Source organism: Hermetia illucens, chromosome 3 (assembly GCF_905115235.1).
Source record: "Hermetia illucens chromosome 3, iHerIll2.2.curated.20191125, whole genome shotgun sequence".
Taxonomy (NCBI): Eukaryota; Metazoa; Arthropoda; class Insecta; order Diptera; family Stratiomyidae; genus Hermetia; species Hermetia illucens.
In genome coordinates this window covers 67,980,786-68,006,014 of record NC_051851.1, presented here as the reverse complement: position 1 = coordinate 68,006,014, position 25,229 = coordinate 67,980,786, and the positions used below count along the sequence as shown (strand labels likewise).

At 37.6% G+C, this 25,229-nt stretch overlaps 1 protein-coding gene across 2 annotated transcripts in view; it reads left to right on the top strand.

Moving 5' to 3' along the window:
- LOC119652966 (elongation of very long chain fatty acids protein) overlaps nt 1-23,735 on the top strand; it is an 83,287-nt gene extending 59,552 nt beyond the window's left edge. Inside the window, exons 1-8 of one of the 2 annotated variants that reach the window (XM_038057365.1) lie at nt 2,856-2,945; nt 4,208-4,276; nt 5,104-5,294; nt 5,562-5,642; nt 14,284-14,446; nt 14,743-14,879; nt 15,000-15,266; nt 22,415-23,735. In XM_038057365.1, the coding sequence (XP_037913293.1) occupies nt 4,213-4,276; nt 5,104-5,294; nt 5,562-5,642; nt 14,284-14,446; nt 14,743-14,879; nt 15,000-15,266; nt 22,415-22,570 (1,059 nt within the window). In that variant the 5' untranslated portion in view covers nt 2,856-2,945; nt 4,208-4,212 and the 3' untranslated portion in view covers nt 22,571-23,735. Of the gene's footprint in view, nt 1-2,855; nt 2,946-4,207; nt 4,277-5,103; nt 5,295-5,561; nt 5,643-14,283; nt 14,447-14,742; nt 14,880-14,999; nt 15,267-22,414 lie in introns of those variants that run through there. The other variant, XM_038057364.1, reaches the window with a different exon arrangement.
- Nucleotides 23,736-25,229: the final 1,494 nt, after the last annotated feature.

Sequence of the window (25,229 nt, the reverse complement as noted above, 5' to 3'; positions counted from 1 at the left end):
GAATTGAATTGTCTTTGGCATCCATTTGTCGATTTGCATTTATGGAACAGATGACTGTATACTGGGGAGCCATTCAAGTCGCCATCCGAGCTTATAAAAAGCTCATAATGAAAGAGCCGATGGAGAACGACCAGTGTAGAATGTGCGGTTCTCATTTCTGGCTGTGCTGTTATGGCACTGGTTTAATACATCACCAGGCATAATGCTGTATGTACGGTTATCCCATCATCACGGGAACATGTCCGCAAGCAGTATTTAATAGCTCTGGTTACAGCATGTATTGGGACTGGTCTGGACTGGTCCTAACTGATCGCCATATTCCACACAATAAGGCTGACTTACTGTTAGTTGAAAAAACGTGTTGCTCCGTATATTGTTGATGTTGCTATCCCCCATAATAGCACAGGCATCAAACAGAAACGTGGAGAAGAATGTGAACTATGAGCCACTGGTTCGGGAAATCAAAGAAATTTGGCGTCTCGAGCGGGTGGTTGTAGTTCCCATAGTTTTGTCAGCTACAGGTATTGTATCTGGATCCCACACGGCTTCCCTTGATGTCCTGGGACTCGTACACAGTCTGGTCCCATGCAGAAGTGCACAATTTTGTATAGGTGCTCGATTTTGCGGGGAGATCTCGACGGATTCTCCAATTCATCTACCATAGGCCACCACCACCAGCGCCCCTTTAGCTTTTAGGTAGGTAGGGTCGTCCGAACCTAAATGCATGGCACTTAGTGCTAGTATTAAGTAAAATCCGGTATCTGCCGAAATTGTGACAACTCGGAATAATAATCGTTGGTGCAACAATCCATTTTAGATTAGGGCCTTGAAGTGTATTAGAGCACTTTATTTAAGATTGCGCTCGCCCAAGATTATTACCCTGATTTGACTCAGGTACTCATTCACAGCTGAGTCGACTGGTATCCAACATCAAATCACGATACAAATCCCACTCCCACCAGTGAGATTCGAACCGCGAATAATATAACGTATAAGATTGTAAATTTTCATGAAAATACTGCAATTATTTCATCATCATCATCAACGACGCAACAATCGGTATCCGGTCTAGGCCTGCCTTAATAAGGAACTCCAGACTTGCCGGGTTTCCGCCGAGGTCCACCAATTCGATATCCCTAAAAACTGTCTGACATCCTAACCTACGCCATCGCTACATCTTAGGCAGGGTCTGCCTCATCTTCTTTTTCTACCATATATATTACCCTTTTAGACTTTCGGGGCTGGATCATCCTCATCCATACAGATTAAGTGATCCTCCCAGTTTTTACGTCTCGGGTGGTTCTTCCCATGTTGTCGATATCGGTGGATTTAAAGAGGATCGTACCTCTTGCATTTACCTCGGCGTATGGGGCTATCCGGACTAGCAAGATACCGCAGAATATCTTCTAGATGGTACTCAGCAACGTGATACCTCTATAATTGCTGCACTGCGTAATATCTCCCTTTTTATGTATGAGACAGATAATGCCTGTAATTATTTATAAAGCTAAAATAGGCCAAAATCTTCTTTTCATGCGAATTTGCTACATCCTAATACAAAATTTTGGTATCACATTAAAGTTAAAAGTCTTACATATTCTACAGGAACATAAATTAAGTATCTGGTTTGCCCCATTCCATTTTAAACTCGATTCGTTTTCAGTGTGTCTTACACATGCATTTTTCTCAGAAATGATTGAACGGATTAACATGAAATTTTAATGGAAAGGTTGAAACGCGTACTCATGCAAGGATCCCGATACATGCAAAACGACGGGATGAAATTTTTGTTCACCAAATGTAGACATGTCGGGGATCAAAGGAAAGGTATCTCAGAACCACATACTCATTTAAGTGAGTCTGACGTGCTAAATGGATACATTGCGAGCTACGTACAAATGGAACAGTTCTGCAGTCAACAATTCTTAAACTGGAAATACACAAAACCCTGATACCTGAAGCGTTTGTATCTGTTATAAAAGAATCGGCTCAATGCTCATACCATCCATATAAAGTGAAAACATCATTGATTTTATGATTCAAATCATTCTGGAGATCTCCTCAATCTAGAGGGCTATTTGCATTGGTTTCAATGTAAAACATCACCACAAGTGGAAAATATGACTCACTTTTTCGCTTTTAAACAATTACGATTTTAGTTAAGTTGGTTAGAGAAAATACAAAAAAAAACAAAGGGGCTGTCGCCACCATGAGTTGGCTTCTTTTAAATGTTTAATGTTCCTGCCATAAACCAAATGATCCGTTACGTATTTTAGGAGATTAGTAGCAATACATGGCAAAAATGAGAACTAGGTTTTTTTCCTTATCCTGTAAATATTTTTATTTTTTCCCCCCGCATACGATCGTTTCGGAGACCACGTGCCTCCTTCAGTGCTAGTACCTAATTAGGTACCTATCCTGCTGAACGGCAACGAAAAAACGGGAAAAAATAAAAATATTTACAGGATAAGGAAAAAAACCTAGTTCTCATTTTTCAACTTATATACCAACTGTAAAAATAAAAAAAAAAAACACATGGACATTAATTTCAACTTTCAATACATGGCACTTGCTGATTTCTCCGTTGTTCCAGTCAGAATGTGCCACTCAGTTAACTGCTAATCGAGCCCTCAAAGCGACCCTCCTACCTCACTGGGGTGGTTGCAGAAATAATATATATAACAAAGTTAAGGTCGGCCCGGCAGTAATGTAAAAATGATTTGGCTATTTTTTTAAAAAAAGTCCTAGTAATGTTAATATGCTTAAGAGCGTTGCGAAAGCTTCGCATAGTATTTTGAAGTACTGCTTCGTATATAACTTCCACCTTAACGACAAAACTTAGGGCTTGCGAAATCATGTTCAATCTCAGTCTCATTCAACTCAGTGTCAGTGTGTAACTCTAGGTTGTAGGCAGCAAATTGTGGCATTACTTTCAAGAGAAAACGGTAAAGATAACCGAGTTTTGAGTATAGCGGTGAAATTGATTTGTATTATAATTAGTTTCATTTATTGTTCCGTCTGAATAGTGTTTTACAAAACAAATTTTACATTTGGCATCAATTATTTAATAAGAGAGTGTAGGATCAAAATTTAAAACCTTAGAGCGTGACCCATTCTCTGAAGGAAATGATTAAAATAAAAAAAAACTTAATCCTTAAAATAACTCTCATTCCGATGTACTATATGGTCAGATAAAGTTAATAATAATCTACTACTATATTTCTGGAATTAATAATATTCTGCGGATACATAAACGACAAGAAAGTTTGGTGGAACTCCCACTATTATTTAATACTGCTATTTTCGTGTAAATTTGTTTCATGCTAAGCCATAGACGGCACGAGGGCTGAGAGGGTAGAGCGCTAGCCTCTCGATCTCGTTGCCCTGGGTTCGAATCCCAGTCGTCATGGATACTTTTGTTTGTCTTCTTCAGTGGGCTTACCACTTGCACAGCACTCACTGTGATGCAAATGCAAATGAAAAAGGACAACAACAACACAAAGAGGTTGTGGGGATGCCCTATACTCCAGAAAGGAGTCAACAGGACACAAACATAAACTATAAGATTTCAGCATCAAAGTATGTGGGGGGAGTATTCTTATTAGTTATAAATTACTGCATGATCATTTGGGAATTATGTTCAAGTAAAGGTCATGTCAAAATTATCAATTCCATAAAAACATGACAACAATGTTCACACCTTCCCTCTATAATCACCATGGTCTTAGAAATTATTGCATCAAACCGGAAAACCACACCGCTAATTGTGCTCCGTTTCGCAAAGTGACTGGTTTTATCTATCCATAATCGCTCAAAGTTTCAGGAGGGAAATCTTGTTGCGAACCCTATTTTTCTAGTTCATTGACTGTACACAAATCGTTAAAATCACAGATGATCTAATTTATTTCACTTCTAACAAAAATTAGAGACTTCATCGCACCCTTCAATTGGCTACTTCCGTAGCGGAAGATGAATTTCGATAGGCGAAAATATATGTGTTGCTTTTCTTTTTTAGGTGAATAGTTTTTGGGATTTATTAGAACCAACTGTAATTGACTTTGACTGCTTGAAGAAAAATTCAGAAAGCTCGTATCTTCTATTAGACTTCCGTATAATCACATTTCGTGCTTAATATTTTAATTTGAATTACGCTTTTTCCATGTGAGTTGCTCCAGTTGAATAATAATTATATTTTTGTTCATTTCAGGAAGCATGGCGCTCATTCTACTACATGACATGTACGACTGGTATAGAGACTTAATGGACAATCGCAGCGGTAAGATATTAGCGTGCATATCCATCTGGCCTTTGTTTATTTTATTCTTGTGATTAAATAATATTTTGATTTATTAATCAAATATTATCGTTGATGCAGTTCCATGACCTCATTAAAGACATTCATCAACTTTTGTTAAAGTGAATGGAACAAGAGGAGACTGAGATTTGAATTAAAAATATTCGGAAAATTAGAGAAACATAAATGCAAAACCCAAATGACTTCGGTAATTATTTGCAATCAATCAATCTCAGTAAAATCTACATAGCGAATTTTATGATTTCGTTTATTTACCACCTTAAAATGTTTCCTTAAAAGGTGCGAAAATGCGGCAACCATAAAGGCTGTCTTATTAAGAATTGCCATTTCCTAAGTCTTAATAATTACTCGCTAAGCAAATAGCTTAAATATTCATCTCCATTAGCTTGAAATAGCAAATCAATAATTGAATAAATCTTGGTTATTTTTAGCGGTTGAAAACTAGGAAGATTCCAAAGAATGTAAACGAATGGGATTTGCTTCCGCTAGAAACTTTTAATGTTTTTTTATATAATTTGAGATGAATATTACATTCGTTGAAATGTCAAAAAAATTTGTGGGCACGAGAAAAACCATTTGATTCTGAAAAAGTTTATACATTTTGTTTTTTCAAGTTCTTTTACAATCACCTTCATAGTTTTAAGGAAATATGTTTTCCAATTTATTTAGTGTGTCGTTTGTAATGCATCTACATTTTCTCTTTTTTTGTTATTTGACAATTTAATATCTGCAAGAATTTGAATTTAAAATTTCTAGTATTAAAATCTGATCTGGTCAATTTATTTCAGATCCTCGGGTCCGCGATTGGCCAATGATGTCTTCACCGTTCCCAACACTAGCATTATGTGTCTTTTACGCTTACTTTAGTAAATCTTTAGCACCAAAGTTTATGGAAAAGAGAAAACCAATGGATCTTAGAAAAATTTTAGTTTTTTATAATCTATTTCAAACTATTTTTAGTGCATGGATATTTTATGGGGTAAGATAACTTAAATAGATTGATAAACGTTTATGAATATTTGCTTTATTTTCCCTGCATGTATCATAAACTATTTAATAGTAGTGATGAGACCTTTAAATTATAACGACTTCTAATTGAAATTCGAGGTTGAAATAGTAACGACAACGAGATAACTATGATGGCCTTTGCCATTTTATTAGGCAATTTGTCAATGCTCGTGCTGTTAAATGCTTTGATTTTATGCTGACTACGTTTATTCAACTTATTTTTACAATATCGTTTCAGTATTTACAAAGTGGATGGTGGGGTCATTATAGCTTTAAATGTCAACCTGTGGATTATTCGAGAAGTCCTCTTGCAATGCGGGTAAGCAATTGTTTATATTTTCAGATAATTAGTTGAGTTTAGGATTTCCATTTCATAAAATCGAAGGTAATTGTTTTCTGTACCATTTTCCTATTATCGTGATATTGCTTCGTAAACATAAGGGCAATGCAAAATGGATTACTGGGATGAGAGAATGTAAGAAAGTCGTTATAAATCGTTTTGTCCTATGTAATGAGACACTTAATGTGAGCTATTATATCAGTAACAACATGTTGACTTGGTTTGAGAGTGATGAAAATAGTTGGCGCAATCACACAACTTGGAGCTCAGATAACCTATGAGTTTATTGTTTAGTTGGCATCGAAAATTGCTCTTCACAACCACCTCAAAAATGTTATCATTAGTACGGTCAGGTGCGGGTGCAGGTGCAGACATATGGGACCCTGTCGGAGAGTTTGATTTGGTGATGATTGGAAACTAGCAGCGGTGCGGACGAATTCCAAGGAATGTGGGCACGCGCAGAAACTTATCGCGAACTGCGTCCACCAGAAAAGCGATTTTGCAGACACTGGAAAAGGAAGCCTGAGAGAACAGGTCTGTAAATTCGAGAAGTATAGGGAGCAACTGTATCAATTGCGGAAATTTTACCAACATTTAGCAGGATGAAGTTATATAACATATACCTCCATGCTCATCCTACCGAGATAAAGGGAGAAATCTGCTTTTCGGTCGTATGGACATATTGGAACGCTGGGCTGAGTATTTGATTGAACTGTTCAACAACTAGAATATCGGTGAGTTGAAAGTCCCATCAACTAGAGATGAAAGGCAAATGCTACCACCACCAAGTATAGAAGAAACAGTCCGTGCAATTCATCGGTTTAAGATTGATATCTCGTCGGGCACGGATGGAATTACAACCATATGTGATCCATCCCTATAGTAATTGGGTAAATATGGAGCAACCAACTATAGCAAGCGTTTCAGCAACTGATACTCATGGTTTGGTAAAGCGAATCAATGCCTAATAACAGCAACGAGGTATTATCTGTCCCAAACATAAAAGGAGGATATCACATAGTGCAGCTGTTGCTGAATTCTTCACTATTTGAGAATCACTTTCGAGACCTTTCACCATCAACAACGGTCGTGATTAATGAATCATCAGCACCAAAAATCAAAGCAACAACACTAAATAGCACTGGTCAACTGGAGACGATAAAAATAGGAGAATACAACTTTGAAACCGTTGATAATTTCTCCTAGCTAGAGTCGAAAATTACAAACGATAATAGCTATAATGACGAAATTCGCGCACGGTTGTTCGCAGCCAACAAAGTCTATTTCAACGTACAGATATTGCTCGGGTCAAAGCTGTTACTGTACAAAACAACACTGATTTCGACAGTTCCCAGAATCCCCCAAAGAATTTTGGGACGCCTACAGATGTTATGTTCTCCTTTATATAATTCGCAGAACACAAAATGACTACGAATTATATTGAGCGCAAATCAGCCTTATTGACCAGAGCTTGGCCAGAGCTGAAAATATCTTTTTGGAGGAATTGTGGGGTCCTAAGTCCGCATCAAGTTAAGCCGGACCGGACCAAATGGAGAGCAACTTACTCCCTCGCTTCGGTCACACTGCTCCCACTGGTGAGGCGGCGTCTGACGATTTGCCTCTGCCCTGCTAAGAAACCGTAAAGCCGTCATCGCCTAACATTTTTTATGAACGATATCACGACCGTTTAACTATAAATAACATCTGGCTCAATAGGTTGCGATGTGCGGGTCACCTAATCCGTATGTATGAAGATGATCCAGTCCGGAAGTCTATAAGGGTAATATTTATGGTAGAAAAAGAAAACGTAGCAGACCGTGTCTGAAATGGAACGATGGTGTAATCTATTAGGAATGTCGAATTGTTGGACCTCTGAGCAAAACCGGGATGTCTGGAGTTTTCCCTCTAAGCGAGGTCTAGATCGAATATCGGTTGTTGTGCCCTTCATCATTTATCAAGTAATGTAAAATATTAAGTTTATGCTTTGCTAGAAAAGCCTCTGTGACCTTCGATCTTATGTTATTTTGACGTCTGTCGTAGACATTTTTGGAAATTCTATCATTCCCACGACTACCTAAGCCCCCCAAAGACTCGTTTTTATGCAATCATTTGATCGATGCTAACATCCAGAGCAATAAATATCAGAGCTCTTTCAGCTGAAGCAAATTTTGACCAAAGTAACATGTAATTACTGATTAAACGGGGATTTGATGAAGTCTAACACGTTAACAAATTCTTCACTAGGGGCAACCACATGGCAATACAGGAGAATTTTACATTTTTCAAGTTGTTAACACTCGTGAGAAGGTGAATCTTCTCTAGGCTGTGCTCCCAGTATGTAAAAGAACTTATCTGGCTGTCGACAGGGTAGAATCCGTCATTCGAACTTTTAAATAAAAGGAAAAGGCGACCTAAATTTCCAACGAACAGGTCAAACATTTAATGCCACATCCTATTTTTAAAAATATTGGTCGAGCGTGTAACGTGTTCTATTTACTTCTTGCTCCGAAGACACTTCTTTATACGTCTAGTTGTTTCTCGTCGTATTCATCGCTGACATTTTCTAAATGTGCGGGGAAACGTGACAGTAGATACTGAGGTAATAGGTAGGTAGATTGGTGAATACTCCATTTATTCATAATCCAGTCATAGGAATTATAAGAGGAGTGAAAGCAGCTATTAATGGCAGATAACAAAAAGTTTGGAAAATGTATAAGTAGAGAAAGCAATGCCTTTATCAGTAGTTTGTTGTTGCCCCTAAAATCGAGTGTTCATTGTTAGGGATTAATGGTCACTATTCATTCTTTCTGATTTCTTCAAATTTGCATACTTCCTAATTAAAATTCTAGTTGGGGAAAAGGGGGTAAAGGCTTAGAATCTACAAATAATACTGCCAGTCATTGTCCAAGATTGGAGGATATTTGTTTGAAACTTTTTAATAAAATTCCACAGATACTGTATTTCGGGGAACAACTGTCCCCTTCTTCAGTGTTTTTGGCTTGAAATATGCTTAAGGAAAGGACGGCGATCATTATGAAAGGTTGAAAAATAGATCATTCTCTTTGATTCTAATTTAATATATTTCCTATAATTCAATTCAGTTCAATTACGCCGAATGAAATGTATCAGTTTTCTGGCTTCTTAGCTGGTTAATTCCCTATTCATAAGGTCAACAAATTAATAAAACTGATTATATAATAGCAATTTTTACGGGTGAAATAATTTTTAATTTACTTAAACAAAATAACAGTCATCAGATAAAATACTCAATGTTAGAACAGAGTTAAAGTGAAATTATGCTGATGCTAATATTACGAAAAATAATACCCAGCCGAATTGGAGACAACAGAAAGCTATGAAGATAGATAAAATTGTAGAATTTACTTACAAATTCTGCGGTCTTGCCCATTGCAATGCTGGTATGATTGCAGTTAGCTCAGTCTGTAAACACAATTATTTTTGATTGTCTTTTATTCACTAGTGTAATTAATCGGTATTTTATTCTTCAGAACATGAAATATTCAAATTAATGTATATTTCTGTCATTTGAAATTCCAATAAAAACGAATGACTGCATTAGATTCACTACCGAATTTTTCCATTCTGCGGGGCAAAGTAAATTAGTATTTTGAATTTAGGAAATTTCCGTCACCTATTCAATTTACGAAGTAGTGATTTGCGAACACAATATTTGCCCTAATTACAGTGATTCAGAGATTCTCGGATCTTCGCAGCACTAAACCCGTATAGCTACTGGGAGTTCAACATGATCAATCCGTACGATGCTAAATATTTAGTTCTTTAATGTTCATGTTTTTCACAGAATATTGTCATGTAGGGTATCAAATGAAAGGACTCATTTAGCATTTCTCAGTGAAGGCTCGAAATGTGTGCCACAAAAGTGTAACAGGTCTCGTTCTCAGAATCTATCCAACTAACAAATTCAAAAAAAATCGCAATTGTGCTTCTATTCGTCATCTAGACCTCAAAATGCATCCCATTCCCATATCTGCTTAAATAAAGTTAATAATGACACATTATTATATTTTAGAAAATTATCTTAAGTCAATGTGTGTTCACGGTGAAAGAATTGAAAAGCATTAGTCATTGCATTGCTATTAGTCGTTTTTATTTTGGAAATATCGATATTTAGGACACTGAAGAAGGGAACAAGTTGTTTCCGAAATACCGATATTTGCTACTACTAGCTATGGAGACAATATTACATTTCAATTCTTTTCCTTAAATTCGTCTTAGAAGTACAAAATTTGGCACCAATATTAGTAATAATATACTCATCTCCGGAAAGACAGGAAGGGTGGAATTTCAACCATTAATAAAACTATAGAAGATCGAAATTTTGTACTCTAAGCCGTGTATAACGTCATCGTTATATAAAGTGGAAAAACATGAACGGCGAACTTGGAGTTTGGTAATACATATATCAAGGAATATTTTGAACTTTTAGCTATGTACAAATGGAAAATCGTGCATAAGAAATATCTCATGCAAGATGAATACAACATTTTTATACCCAAAGCGTCCAGCTTCCGTTATTTCGATTTGTTTCATGTTTATTAAAATTCATCATCATCAACAACCGGTATCCGGCCTAGGCCTGCCTTAATAAGGAACTCCAGACATCCCGGTTTTGCGTCGAAGTCCACCAATTCGATATTCCTAAAAGCTTCTTTTTCTACCATAGATATTGCCCTTTTGGTGCTGACGTTGCCGCCATATACTTTGTCTTGCCTTCATTGATGTGCAGCCCAAGATCTCGCGCTAATCACCGCCTGCTCGATCTGGATGAAGGTAGTTTGTACGTCTCGGGTGGTTCTTCCCATGATGTTGATATCGTCAGCATAAGCCAGTAGTTGGGTGGACTTGAAGAGGATCGTACCTCTTGCATTTACATCAGCATCACGGATCACTTTCTCGAGGGCCAGGTTAAAGAGGACGCATGATAGGGCATCCCCTTGTCGTAGACCGTTATTGATGTCGAATGGTCTTAAGAGTGATCCTGCTGCTTTTATCTGGCTTCGCACATTGGTCAGGGTGAGCTTAGTCAGTCTTATCAATTTCGTCGGGATACCGAATTCTCTCATGGCCATGTACCCTGGCTATGCTGTCATAGGCGGCTTTAAAGTCGATGAATAGATGGTGCAACTGTTCTTCATATTCCAAAAGTTTTTCCATCGCTTGCCACAGAGAGAAAATCTTTGGTATGGGCCGATGATGTTCTGGGCGTATCGGGCTATTCGCCCTACAAGATAGCGGAGAATATCTTATAGATAGTACTCAGCAACGTGATACCTTTATAATTGCTGCACTGTATGATGTCCCCCTTTTTATGTATGAGACAGAGAATGCCCTGTCCCATACCTTGAGCACAAGTTGGTGTAACTGGTCGCCTCCATATTGAACCAATTCGGCTGTAATTTCATCGGCTTTTGGTGACATATGATTTTTTAGCCGATGAATTGGACGGACCGTTTCTCCTATACTTGGTGGAGGGAGTATTTGCCCGTCGTCTTCAGTTGGCGGGACCTCCAACTCGCCGATGTTCTGGTTGTTCAGTAGCTCATCAAAGTACTCAACGCATCGCTCCAATATGCCCATTCTGTTGGAAATCAGATTTCTCTCTCTGTCTCGGCAGGATGAGCATCGCGGTGTATAAGGCTTCATCCTGCTGATTTGTTGGTAAAACTTGCGCGCCTGGTGCGGTTGATCCCTGTACTTTTCGAGTTCACAGACTAGTTTGTTCTCCCAGGCTACCTTTTTAAGTCTCTGCGCGTGTCCGCGTTCGTTGAGAATGCAACATTACTCGGTATGCAGTATTCGTCCGTTCCGTTGCTAGCTTACATTCATCGTTAAACCAGCCGTTCCGACTCCTTTTGCGGCTGGGGCCAAGTATGTTTGTGGCCGTATCAATGATAATGTTCTTCAGGTAATTGTGAAGATAATTTATTGATGGTTCATCTCCAGGACCTCTTATTGCGGTTATTGCGGCATCCATTTCCCTCTTATAGGTGTCGTGGAGGTCTGTATTGTGGATGGCTTCAGTGTTAGCTCTCACCTAATTGTCAGAGGGGATTCTGGGTGGTATTGTAATTCGAGCCCGGAGCACCATGCCAACAAGATAGTGATCCGAGTCTATATTGGCCCCCTATATGTTCTGACATTCATCAAGGCTGAGAGGTGGCGGCGTTCGATCAACACGTGGTCAATTTGGTTGAAAGTGGTCCCGTCTGTAGAGGCCCATGTATGTTTGTGGACCGTTTTCCGCGCAAACCAGGTACTTCCAATAACTATTTCGTGTGACACTGCTAATTGAAAAATCCGCAGTCCGTTAACATTTGTATTTTGGTGTAAGCTATGGGAGCCAACGTATCACCTGAATACGCGTTCCTTCCCTACTTGGCTGTTAAAATCCCCAAGTATGATTTTGATATCGCTCGATATCGTTCGTTTATGTTTTCAAAGCCGATAAGAGCAGGTTTAACTTTTTGGCTGACTAAGAAACCTACTTCGAGCACATGCTTTACTGGATGGCGACTATAATATATGGTGTGGCGACTCTTCTCCAGGAGACCGGTCCCGGTCCAACGCATCTCCTGTAACGCTGTTCATCATCAGCCCTATATAGGGACAGGGTATCGGCTAGCTGCTTAACAGCTTCATCTCGTTATTCCTTTGTCGTTGCCGGGGTCGTCGTTCGGTAATCCGTCCAGTCCAAGACGGCTGTTGTGGCTTTGTAACAAGTTGTTTTCCGTGTAGAGTTGTCAGTCCTACCCAATCCCCAGCCAGGAGGACCAGTAGATGCAATTTGTCCCGTTTTTAGGCGCGGGAGACTCGCCTTCATCCTTCGCCGTATGCAGCTTTTCGCTAAGAAAAAGCTCCCAGCGGTCACCATGTGCAGGTGGAGATAGGGTTTGGCAGTAGAGCTGTTGGTGTTGGTTCAGCAGACGTTTCCCAGGTTTTATGCTCCATCGTGGGTACCAATCCACGTTTCGCCCTGGGACCTATACTACTATACCCTTTGACCACTTATCAAAATTAGAAATACTATACACAGAAGGTGAAACCGTCTAGGCAATTCTGTTTGAAGATGCGTTCTATGTAGCTGCACATAGAAGTATTTCCATTCGTATGATGTTTATCCACCGGTAGCCTGTTAATCGGCTTTTTTATCACTAACGCTTACGCACCGATAGCGTATTAATCGGTTGCCATGGCGATAGCCAATTTATTATTATATATAGTATTGAAGTCCATTGGTTGATTGCGTTAGCTATGTCGGCAAATGGCACTCGGATTTGAGAGTTTTACTTAGACTATTTATCAGATTGTCCTAACGCTTACTTAGGAAGTGATAGTGGTAATGAAAGTGATGGTAGCGATGTAATAATTCGAAAGTGAACTTCTGTATCGCCACTAAATTATACATAGATATCGAAGAACATTCAAAAGACACGATCATTCAATATCGGTATCCTAAAGCTAAAATCAAACTCTCTGGCGAGTGGGGAAAAGTTAGAAAGAGCATTTGTGCTGGGTACATCGAGGGGTTATGTATCTAGGTGTTCATGACGAAGGTTTAATTACTTCTGAAGTCATGGAAGAACGTATTTGAAGTGTAATAGAGCAAGTGACGAATCGCACCAAATCGAGCTTCTTTGCATTGATTCATTTATTGGGGATCATCGTCTTGCACAAAGAAGGGGAATAAGTTCTTACCGAAAAACAAGGACTAACGATTTCGTCCAGGGCAAAGGCAACTCCTTCAGACGCTCCCTCATCTCTGCCCTAAGAGCAGCGTGATCGAAAGTGGCAACAGGTGGAAAACCCTCCTTTATATAATCGCACAAACACGCCGCGGGGGACTCTAAGTCTACATCTGCATGATGTTGGACCGGACCAAATGGAGAGCAATTTATTCTCACGTTTTTTGGTCCACTGACCCATCGTTTCGGGCATAGCACCGAAGCATTAAAAAAACAAGGAATAACGGATTCGTCCAGGGCTCCTTTATATAATCGTAAAAACACGCCAAGAGTGCGAATTATATCCAAGTTTAACCGCCAATAGTTTGAGCTTAAGCTAGATTATTGTTTGATCTGGTCCAACATCATGTGGATGTAGACTTGGGATCCCCCATATCCAAACAATTATAATCGAAATATCGATTCGTGCTAAAATATAACACTAGCGAAAGAAAAGTCGTTTCCCTTTTTGATGTTTATTTTAAGTTAGTAAAGAGAAATCGGATAAAAGCCAAGGCATTTTGCGTGTTGTCCGTGATGACGAAAGCTAGTCCAAGTTTCTAAGTCAGCTGTCTTCGTAATTAGGATCTATTTTTTACATAAAATATGCATATCATCTAATATATGACATGTATATGTGCATCGATCGGTATATAATAAATTCTACAAATGCCTGTTTTAAATTTGTAAATCCTGACTAGACGACAACATAATATTCATAATTTTAAGATGTTAATTAGGTCATAATTTCTAAGAAAGTAAAAGAAATTGTGATTGTTTGGATTGCTTACTTCTATATTTAATTTATTTAGAAAATGTTCGTTATCACAATGCTATATCATTTCTTATCATTGTAGATGGCTCGCACCTGTTGGTGGTACTACATATCTAAATTCACAGAATTTTTTGATACGCTATTTTTCATTTTGCGAAAAAAGAATGAACATGTATCAACATTGCATGTCATTCACCACGGCTGCATGCCATTTTCAGTTTGGATGGGCATGAAATTTGCACCAGGTAATGTTACATTTCCTTATAATAGTATGTTCAATATTTTTCCTAATAGTCTTGAATTGGCTGCAGAAATGATCAAATTAATTTGTCTTGGAAACTGTATATTATAATTTATGAAAAGACGACTCAGATCAGTAGCATTAGAATTTCTGCTTCGGAGTTTAATCACACATAGTCTTCAAGCGATTCATATGTGAATTATAATTACGAAATTTATTTGATGCGAAACTTTCAAATTAAAAATTTACAGAAAAATCGTTTTGTATCACAGCGGCTTTATGATGTATCTATCTTTTTAGGGGGGCATAGTACGTTTTTCGCGCTACTAAACTCATTCGTTCATATTGTTATGTATTTCTACTACATGGTATCGGCGATGGGTCCAAAGTATCAGAAGTTTATCTGGTGGAAAAAATATTTGACAACGTTCCAAATGGTAAGTTTGTAAAATTATTCCTTGATACATTTTCAAATTGTTATTTAATTGTAGCAAGAATATTTAATTTAATGCGTTTCTTTTTCCTCTTTTTCTTTTCACCGTTGTGAAATTTTTCAGCTTCAATTTGTGGCAATTTTCACTCACCAATTTCAATTGCTCTTCAGGGAATGCGACTATCCAAAAGGATTTATGGTTTGGATTGGTCTTCATGGAATCATGTTCTTATTCCTATTCTCAGATTTCTATAAAGCGAAATATATAAATGCATCGAAACGATTGCATGCAAAACAAAACGGAACGGCCAAGAGGGCGGCCGTGGGGAATGGAACAGCAAATGGCTCCACAAAATATATGAATGGCAATAGTAATGGTGGAGCGTGTATGGTGAGTAGTGTAAACTGAACTTCCTTTATTTTTACAGAAATATTGCGTATTGCGTAATTCAACTTTAGTTTTAGTTACGTTGCCTTTGTTCCCATATTCCTAATGAGCACTGATATTATCGAAACTATAAACAAATAATTTTTCTCAATAAGCATTCGAAAACTTGAGATACATTGACATTACAATATCATTGAAACCGGATTCCGCGAATGATTCTCTCCAAAAATTACCATTGAACACGAAAAGCAAGAGCAAAACAGCTCGATACGATGTATTGGAAATTTTCTAGGTTTTATAACTTGTTATGGTGTGCATTAAGTCCACTGCAGATATGATCAAAACAACCGAAGTGAAAAGACGCAATCTTCTAAATACTCCCAAGATAAACATTCCAGTAATTCTAGGTTTTTCCTGGGCCATTGACAAGTTTTATCGTAATAAAGACATTCAAAGTTTTGAATTCATTGCAAACGTAATTATTCCACCGCCAATTATGTCATCTCAAAATATGAATATGTAAAGTATACTTAAAACCAATTACACTTATGCCAATTTAGTAGGACCATTTATGAAAGGGTTATCCGCTTATTTTTTGCTGGTGTAAACATGGCCAATCCCCTTAGGCTTTATTTTGTACAAATTAACGTCATTCAAGAGATAAAAATGCACATCCGGCTAGAGTAAGTGGCAATACTTACAAGTTTCAAAGGTATATTTACTATTAACGCGAAGACCACAAGTGTAAATATTAGAAAATAGCTATTTTAGAAGAAAAACTTAGGTGATTCTACAAGATCAATTCAAATGTTGACAACTGAAGGTGCGGATTTCTTAGCTGCTATATTCAGCACTAATGAACGATAATTAAATTTCAAGAAGGCTTGTATAATTATACTGATGATATAATATTTTAGCATTATCAAAGTATTTTCGAAAATTTAGACTCACTCCAAATTCTCACAATAATGATTGGCAGTTTCCGGTTTTGGCTTATGTAATCCAATTATTTGAGGAATTAAAAAAATTATCCCAAAAAGCTCATATTATTGAGCAGAAACCTACGCTGCAGGTTACGTGAACATTTATCTTCTATCAAAATAATCTTCAGATTTTACCAATGTCCACAAAATGCAGATTTATTTCAAGCTCTATCTTAAATCTATGCAAATTGCAAACCATTAGAGAAGGTCACCTTCAAGGCGTTCTTCAAAAAAATATTGCAGGATGGAAGGATGACATTATAGACTTGTGTGACTTGTGTGGCATTTACTCTACTGTTGTTGCCCTATCAAAACATAAAAATATAGGAAATGTTATTTATGAAGAAAATCAGGAAGTACATGGTGTTTTTCTTGACGAAGTCACACCGACAGCACGAGATGCACTTAATAATTTCATGGTTCATTGATATTGACTTCTCTTTGAACTGAAGAAATAATATTATTGCTATGGAAAACATATAATCAATTTCAGGAGCATGAAACTGGTTGGACTGGCGAAAAATGTCAGATTACAAGTTCATCGTTTTGTATGGAGGTTAAAGATGGTTCCAAATTGTACGCAATTTAAAGAACAAGTTTTTTGAAGTAACATTCTAGTATTTTTTTATCGTTCTCTTCAGAAAATTTTCTGATTCGTTATTGATCAGAATTCGAGACTTGACCACTTAAATTGTCATGATTTTTTTTCGCTATTCGCATTATATCTAATAATATAAGTAATCTGAGTGAAATTATGCGGTGTTTCCAACAGTTAATTATCTGAAATGATAAAAACTTGTTGTTTCTTTTTCGTTGGTGTGAATATTTATTCTTGCAAACACCGAAATTTCGGGAACCACTTGTTCCCTTCATCAGTGCCCATCTGTAGGCATTAAGGTTGTATTTATACTAGTCTAAATCTATATTATATACTCACATGTTTGAGCAGAATTGGGTTGGATTGGCTGTGAAAAAGTGTGCGTTTTATCATAAATTGAAAGCGAGAGTATCTAGTAGACGAAATTGTGGAAGCTATAGAGGTTGACAAAATTGTTCGTTGAATAGTGCGTGCGAACTTCCAACACTTCTTCATTTCACTTGAGAAACGAAAGAAAAAAAATATTGTTGATTATCTCATGATTATGCAATAGGAATTTAGGTATATCTGAAGCTATTTTTAGATTACATATATTTATTCACGGAAAAAACCGAATGTGGGGTAAAATTGGCAGTATTGGAAGAAGTTTTGATATTTTAACTCTTGTGGTACCCGATCCACAATCTATAGTAAACTTGGAAGTAGTGTTATCAGTAATTTTACATAATTATCATATATAAACTCAAGCCAGTAGATAACAATTAATAGTGTCAATGAAGTGGAACTTGACCCTAAGAGAAGGATTTCATCTGTCGATATTTATTCACTTTAATTCCTAGGTATCTTCATTTCTTGTTAACTGATTTTCCTTTTCCTTTTTTTCTTCTTTTTGTTTTATTAATTTTATTAAGATTTATTTATTTTTTTTTGGTATTAATATTGACCTTTTTTATCCTTATTACTATTAGATTTTCTTTGTTTTCAATCCTACATAGACATGGATTCAGGTAATTAGTTTGAAGATTTTTCTCACCTCCCCTTCCTTACTTTCTGTGGACCTTACACTACAAATCGGGGAAACTCCGTTCAGAATGGGCGATAAATGTCGAGCCAGGAAGGGACCCGCAAAGATCACATCTTATATACAAAAGACATCGAATGAGGATGTGATCCGTTGTCGATCTTTCCTCTTGAATCGCGACACACGACTCACTCAGAGTTACTGGGAGTACTGAATCCAGTTCTTACAATGCCTGCCGATTCGTGCTCCCATACATTTGTTTGAATAAAGAAAAGAAAAGATATGAAGTTACCCTGAAGTGTAGAGAGAACTGAGAAGTCCCAGAAGAATGCGTGGCGGGATATACGGAAGTCTTCTACACCGATGGCTCAAAAACAAGAAAATTCTTGGGACGAAACTTCCCATAATGACAGGTGGCGGAGCCTAAATTCTGCTAGGCAGATGAAACTTTTTCGGCAAGAACTGAACATGCATACCGCAAAGTTTATCTTGTCGAGAAGCAGGAGGACTTGCAGGAGCATTGCAGGCATATATGTTCAAAATAGAAATTATTCAAGATGACGCTTCTTCCTCCTGTAATGAGAAAGCGGAATCCACGGAGTATTTCCTATGCGCCTATGGACGCATCAGATCTTCGGTGCCGATGTTCTCCAATTGCGACGGGTAGTATCACATTACCTAACGCTATCGGAAATGTTGCGATACGTTAACGAATCCGGGATATTTCGTTAGATGCAGGTATCGAGTATAAAGGGCCACCACGACCTTAGTGCTATAGCTTCTCACTCGCCCCACACACACCTTCTGCAGGTGATAGTTTAGTCGTCAGGGACCAGTGAGTATTCCCACTATGATCTGGAGGCTCTTCCTGGTGAGATTTAAACGATCCTTTAGGTGCTTGTGTTCGCATCCCCCCATGAGCAACCGGACTGCTCTATTCCTCGTTTCAGTGTCGCAGCCATAAACCCGTTCCCAATTCGACAAGGATTTTAGTCTATGTAAAGGTATACCTGGTCCTTCCCTGGCCAGTTCGTCCGCTGCCTCATTACCGTCTAATCCAATATGGTCTGGAAGACAAAGGTGCGCAGCCTCTCAAGGCATTCTCATACCAGTTTGGAGTTCCCCTGGTTGGACCTAAGTGCCTTGATCTCCACTTGGTTGTCGGTTAGAATGGCAATGTTCTGCCTCTTTGGAGATTGAAGAGCACATCTGTCTATGGTGTATATTTCCGCTTGGAATATACTACTGTACTTATCCGTTGATTTAAAGTACGTTTTCCTTAGGTCAATGTCCGCGGCGCTCGTTCCCTCTACTGTGAGGGATCCGTCAATGTACCAGGAAGTTTACTCTGTTACTCCAAAGTATTTTAAACTTGGTACCGCTCACTGTCTTGTTATGCTTTGGTGTCAGTAATTTAGGATACCGCCTAGAAAGAATATCAACTTTCCTTTAGGTAGCTTCCCGTTTCACTGGTATTCCCACCCATTCTGAAGATCGCTCTCCTTGCCTGCATCTGTGTGTGAAAATGCCGGGGAATCAATTCCAAAGGAATCTCCAGGGATGCCGTTGGACACGCTGACGCTCATACAAGCCAGTCTTTGACATTTGCTATAATTCTTGTGCTGAGTTCAGTTCTTTCTTTTCAGATTACTGTCCCATAGGCAATTATTGGCCTTACTATTGCAGTATATGTCCAAAGTAGCATCTTCGGGGTGCATTTCCATTTATGTCCTGCTATGAAAATCATCAGAGCCCTTGTAGCTTTCGAACATGTGGCCTCCAGGGTAAATTTTAGTCTAATGTAATTCCTAAATAGTTGACCTCTCGTTTCCCGATTCCTCCATGCCATGTAACCTAATGTTTCTTACACTATTTGTAAGCTTCCTTTAGGAGTCATCAACTACTCTCTTTCTTTTATTACTATGGTATTCCATTATATACCCGTCACCTGTTACAGGGCAGTTTCGGTTGACCGTCCTTCTCGGTAAGAGTGTTGACATTGATATAGAGGATTAAGCATTAGAACGTTAATTCTAATATAGTTTTTTATGACATTCTCCGCTGTTTTGATTACGGACGATGGTCGCCTCCATGCCCTTAGTATATATCTCAAAGCTATGTTGCCCCTTGGCATCCTTAGGGGAGATTGTAAGGTGATTTCTAAGCCTCTCTGGAGTAGTGCTGAGAAAGTGACATCTATTTCGGGTGTTTTCCCCACTACTCAACTTGACTTAGCTTCCGATCATTAGAATTGCATATACTTTTTCGAGAAATCATTGCCATGGGAAAATCATACTTTTGGCTTTCATCCAAGGGATAAACCACTACTTCAGAATCTTGCTTTATTTGTAGGCTGTTTTGTCTTGCATTTCATTTTACCTCTACATGTGTGTTCCTAAGAAGCTTACTATGTCAAATAACTCTCGGACAGATTGGAGTTTCGGAAAGTGGAAGATCAATTCCCTTCACATTTCCCTTCCTCTGTCGATGCATTTGTTGTCAGGTAGCGACCAACGATTTATGAAGACCTACTACATTCAATTTAACAACAATCAATCGACGTACGGCCAGGCTGGCAAATTCTGCAGTTTGAAAAATTTGTGTGTACTTCTTCAATATATCGGCCATTATGTTTATAGCTACTATCATTCTGACTGATGTTAGGTATCAGCCTCCCATTAGGGAGGTTCACCGTGTTTTGTGTTTTGTGTTTGTGTAAACACAAAACCTTATTAAAATCGGTTTACTGTCTGTCTGTCTGTCCGTCTGCCTGTCTGTCTGTCCGTCACAAGCATTTTTCTCGGAGACAGTTGAAACGATTCGCTTCAAATTTGGTAGAAAGGTGGGAACTGTGAACGCTCACGCATATAGTGAGTTACACCCTTTTACGTCGAATTTAAGGGGGGGTCCCCATACATGCAAAAGGGGGGTGTACATTTTTTGTCATCAAATATAGTCATGTGGGGTATCAAATTAAAGGTCTCGATTAGTACTTTCCGAAGCCGGTCTTAGTTTTGACATTTGTTGAAAAGGTGCGGAGTGCGGGGGGCTGAAAGTGATAATTTTTTTAACGAACCCATTCTCAGAAACTGCTTAACCGAAAAATCTGAAAAAAATCAGGGGGTTGCCACTATATGGTGCCTTGGCTCCGAAATACGCTACATACCGACACCTGTTCAAATAAAGTTAATAATAGTACATTACTATAATTTTTAGTAATTGGAAGGAAAACCCACCTTAAGTTCACCCTAGAATCACAAAATTTTGCAGGAATGTAGGCTACAGCATAGAGCATGATCCTGCCAAATTTGGTGAAAATCGCAGTGTTACTAACAAAGTTATACTAAGTCAAATCTGTCGCTCCTCTGCAAATTCAAGACTATGAATGTCAATATCACTTGAAAGTGGATATTTTCACATAATAAATGCATATTTTACGGGCTACATGCTAATGGGACAAATGCACACTCAAATCTCTTTATAAAAGAGATACACAAAACCTTTCGTACCTGAAGCGTCTAGCTTCCGGTTTCCCGACTTGTTGTTGACTTGATTACGTTGTGCAACGGTGAATTTATATTTACATGCCACTGCCTTTCCTTTTCAGAAATCGATCCTCTTCTGTTAACCATACTGAGAACCTTGCAATCTTCTCAACTATTATTTTACTGCCAAATAATAAGGGTTCTGCTTCATACATACTACGCATTAGATAATAGAGTGTTTGACAGGAGTTCTGATGTATATTAAGTTGTAGGATGTTTACGGAAATTTACGGACACTAATTGGTTTCCGATAGGCGATGAAATGAAGAAATTGCATTCCTAATGCCATGCCGTAATGTCGATTACATTTTTCTTTGAATTCTTTGTCATGCAAACATGCAAGCGCTTGAAATCATGTGATCCCTTAAGTGGTGTAGGTAAATTTTGCTGACTTTTTACAAACGCCATGGCTTCACGAACTATAAAACTCAATGTAAAATCACTGCTTAGAGGGTGTAGTCTTCTTTTAGTTCCTATCGTTCATAGCTCATTGAGTGATATTATTGAAATGGGGTCGTATCTCTTATTTCCTCATAAACTCTCGGGGCTCGGTGGATTTTGTCTGTAATTTTGCTTGAGGCAATTATTTATTATGATGCGATTGGCAAAATAAACCGAAAATTTTGTTGCACTCTAGGCTAATCATATTAATTTTTCTTCGAACGAAAATGCTTTTTCCTGATTTAAGTGCGTTATAAACGGTAAATATGTATTTGCTTGGACTACCAGCTTCGCCAGATATTTCTCATGACGTTTGTAAGTTTTGTTTTATTTATGATTTTAATTATCTCTCTCATATATAAGTGAGATTATGTCTCTTGCGATTTCCACCCATATTATTAGAGTTTGGTCCTATCTTCATATAGCCTCTTTCAGAACAATAATCTTCCATTCATTCAGTTGAACTTCCAGGATTTACTCATTCTGTTTGAACATTGTTTTCTTTGTCTTCATTACATTGCTTAGCAATTGCAAAGCTATATATAGTCTAAATGTATTTACAGCCTGTTGAGGATGATGGAGCTCGCACCAAGTTAAATGGCAAAGTTAACGGTTACAAGAACGGAGCAGCGAACGGTCACCTGCACAACACAAATGGGCATGTATCCAACGGGAGTGCATCTAGTGCCAACGGGTTACACCATCGGCAAGTCAAATAACAACACGTACCTTATTTAGGCCTTCTTTTTCGCTAATATATTTTTATACATTTTACTATGGAGGGTCGAAAATGTAGAACATCGATCAGAAATAGTTCATATAATATATAGAGCGCTGGAAAGAAATCAAAAATAAATTACCTTAGTAATATGCAAAATGGTGGAGTAAAAAAATGAAAATCAAAATTTGCATCATTCACTGTCGCCTTTGTATTTTTAAACCATAAATTATTGAGTTATTTAAAGGTTAAATTATCCGATATATTATTATTACTGCAATTGGTCTTTAATTTTCATAGATGTGTAACTTTAAAATTATTATCTGAATTAGATTCTAAGGCTTTAATGAATCATGCAAAAATATGCTGTTCCAGGAAACAATGAAATATGTTTTTGTTGATAAAAATGTCGTTTGTTCGTTTTACCGCTACATATTAAACTATACATTTGTAAAATGTAAACTTTTCCAAAACAATTCTATGTGAGAAATACGAAAATATGTAAAAATAGCGAAATAGAAGGAAGGGTAAAAGCGTCGCATTAAGGAATTATTTAAGAGCCCAGGCGATATTGACATTTCTCATGTAATCATCAATAATTTCATGTAGACTAAAAGTAGTTACCAAAAAAGAAAATGTCAAAGTTTTCGATTTATTTTTTGGGATGAATTTATAGCATCTTTATACATTTTGGATAACATGGAAGTTTGGATAAATAACATAAGAGGACAAAAAACAAAAAATGATTATATAAATGATAGGAAATAGAATACAAAAAATATTTATACTTTGTAATATACACCTTTCTAAACTGCAATAATGTGATGGAGCAACATTTTATTTTTTACTCTTTTATGTATGTGTATGAGGCGTTTTGTCTGTTTTGTCTATGAGGTTTACTTGTATAATATTTTCCATCGCCTTTATCATTTACTTTGTTTTCCTTTTTTGAATCGTCTACTTACTGCTTCGTTTAATGCACAATACACGATTATACTGCCTTGTGTATATGTTGAAAGTTACTGAACATAAAGTTGAAAACCAATTTCATGTTAGTACATTTCCATTGTTGAATAAGGGACATGAAAAATTCTAAGATCAGCTATTGTTTAATTATTGCATTTTTCATATAAACTACTAATAAAGAATTTCGGACAATCTTTGAACTTTGATATTTAATTTGTACTTCCGTTAATACGTTGATAGTTGTGCAATACAGATATAAGTAAAACAGGTGACTTTGCGGAAGTATTACTGATTTTGCCGATCCGAAAACACATATTTCGTATCTGCGTGCGTTAGTGAGTAGAGGACTAGGTTACCACAACGGAAGGTCGTGATTTAAATCTCACTGTTGGATGGAGATTTGCATCACGACTAGGTGTTGGATATAAGTCGACGCAGCTTTCAATGGGTATCTGACTTCAATCAGGATCATATTGCCCCCTATAAAATTAAAGTTTTGAATGAAGTGCTCTACAATTCTTCAAGGTCTAGATCTAAATTGGTTTGCTACGCCAACGATTGTTATTCTTATTATACATCGGAATTAGAGTTGCTTCATTTGTGATTTAATGGCTTCGACGAAGTTTGCAGAGATTTTGATAGCCAGTTTCAGCAAAAAACCAACATAATTAATATTGCAGATTTCAAAACAATCGAAAGACTCACGACCTCTTGCAGAATTTTTCATGATGCTGTATACGGTAACGAAATTACTTGCTAAACAAGAAAGTTTTCCATTGTTGGACGACCGACAAATTGCGATAACGACCCATATTGAATTTAATGTGCTCATTCAGAAGGCAACTTTCAAATCTAGTGCTGACCGCGATAGTGTCGATCTAATTCAATGTTTATATCCGGTGAGTGGATGAACTGTGGTGGGTTCTGTTATCAAGCTATGTGCCACCGATGAAGATGCGGTTGAAGCTGGGGAAATCCACAAACCTTTCACCATTACTGTCACGGCCATCAAAATCATGCTTCGTCATCAGATGTTCAAGCAAGTTGTTATCAGAGTCTACCCTGGCGTTCACACTCCCCATCACGATCATAATGCCATCTTTATCAAGCCTCATCTGTAAATAAAAATCAGGCTACAAAAGCGCAGTCTAAGATATTAGAAATTGGAAAAGATGGTGCGGTTACACGACAGGTGGTACAGGACAATCATAATGCGGTTTCCCACAGGCGAGGGGACGTAGGAAGGAATTTTATGGAATAAAAGGTGCTAAAGGTTGACCGTTCAAGCGAAAATGATAACCCTGCTCGCAAGGACAAAATTTAAGACACGAAAATACTCGTATAGGCTCACATTCTTTCATATTTGGGAAGATATCATTGTAAGAGGTTTTATAGAAAAGGAGGTGGAAATAAGGTTATAGAAGGAAGGGCACAAAACGGAGAGCACAATATAAAAAAAAATATGCCTGCCAGTATAACAGTTCAAATGAGCCCGGCCCTGCTGGGATAAAATTGAAGAACGCCCTACCAAAGATCTAATACTGAGTATGCCAATTTGAAACTTCATTTTTTCAAATCATTCAGATCACTCACTGAATTTTCCGTGATAATTACAGTTCTTTGAAAAGCACAGATCTGGAACCGACTATTCTGGATTCTTCAATGGCATTGTTGAAGCGTATAGAACACAATCT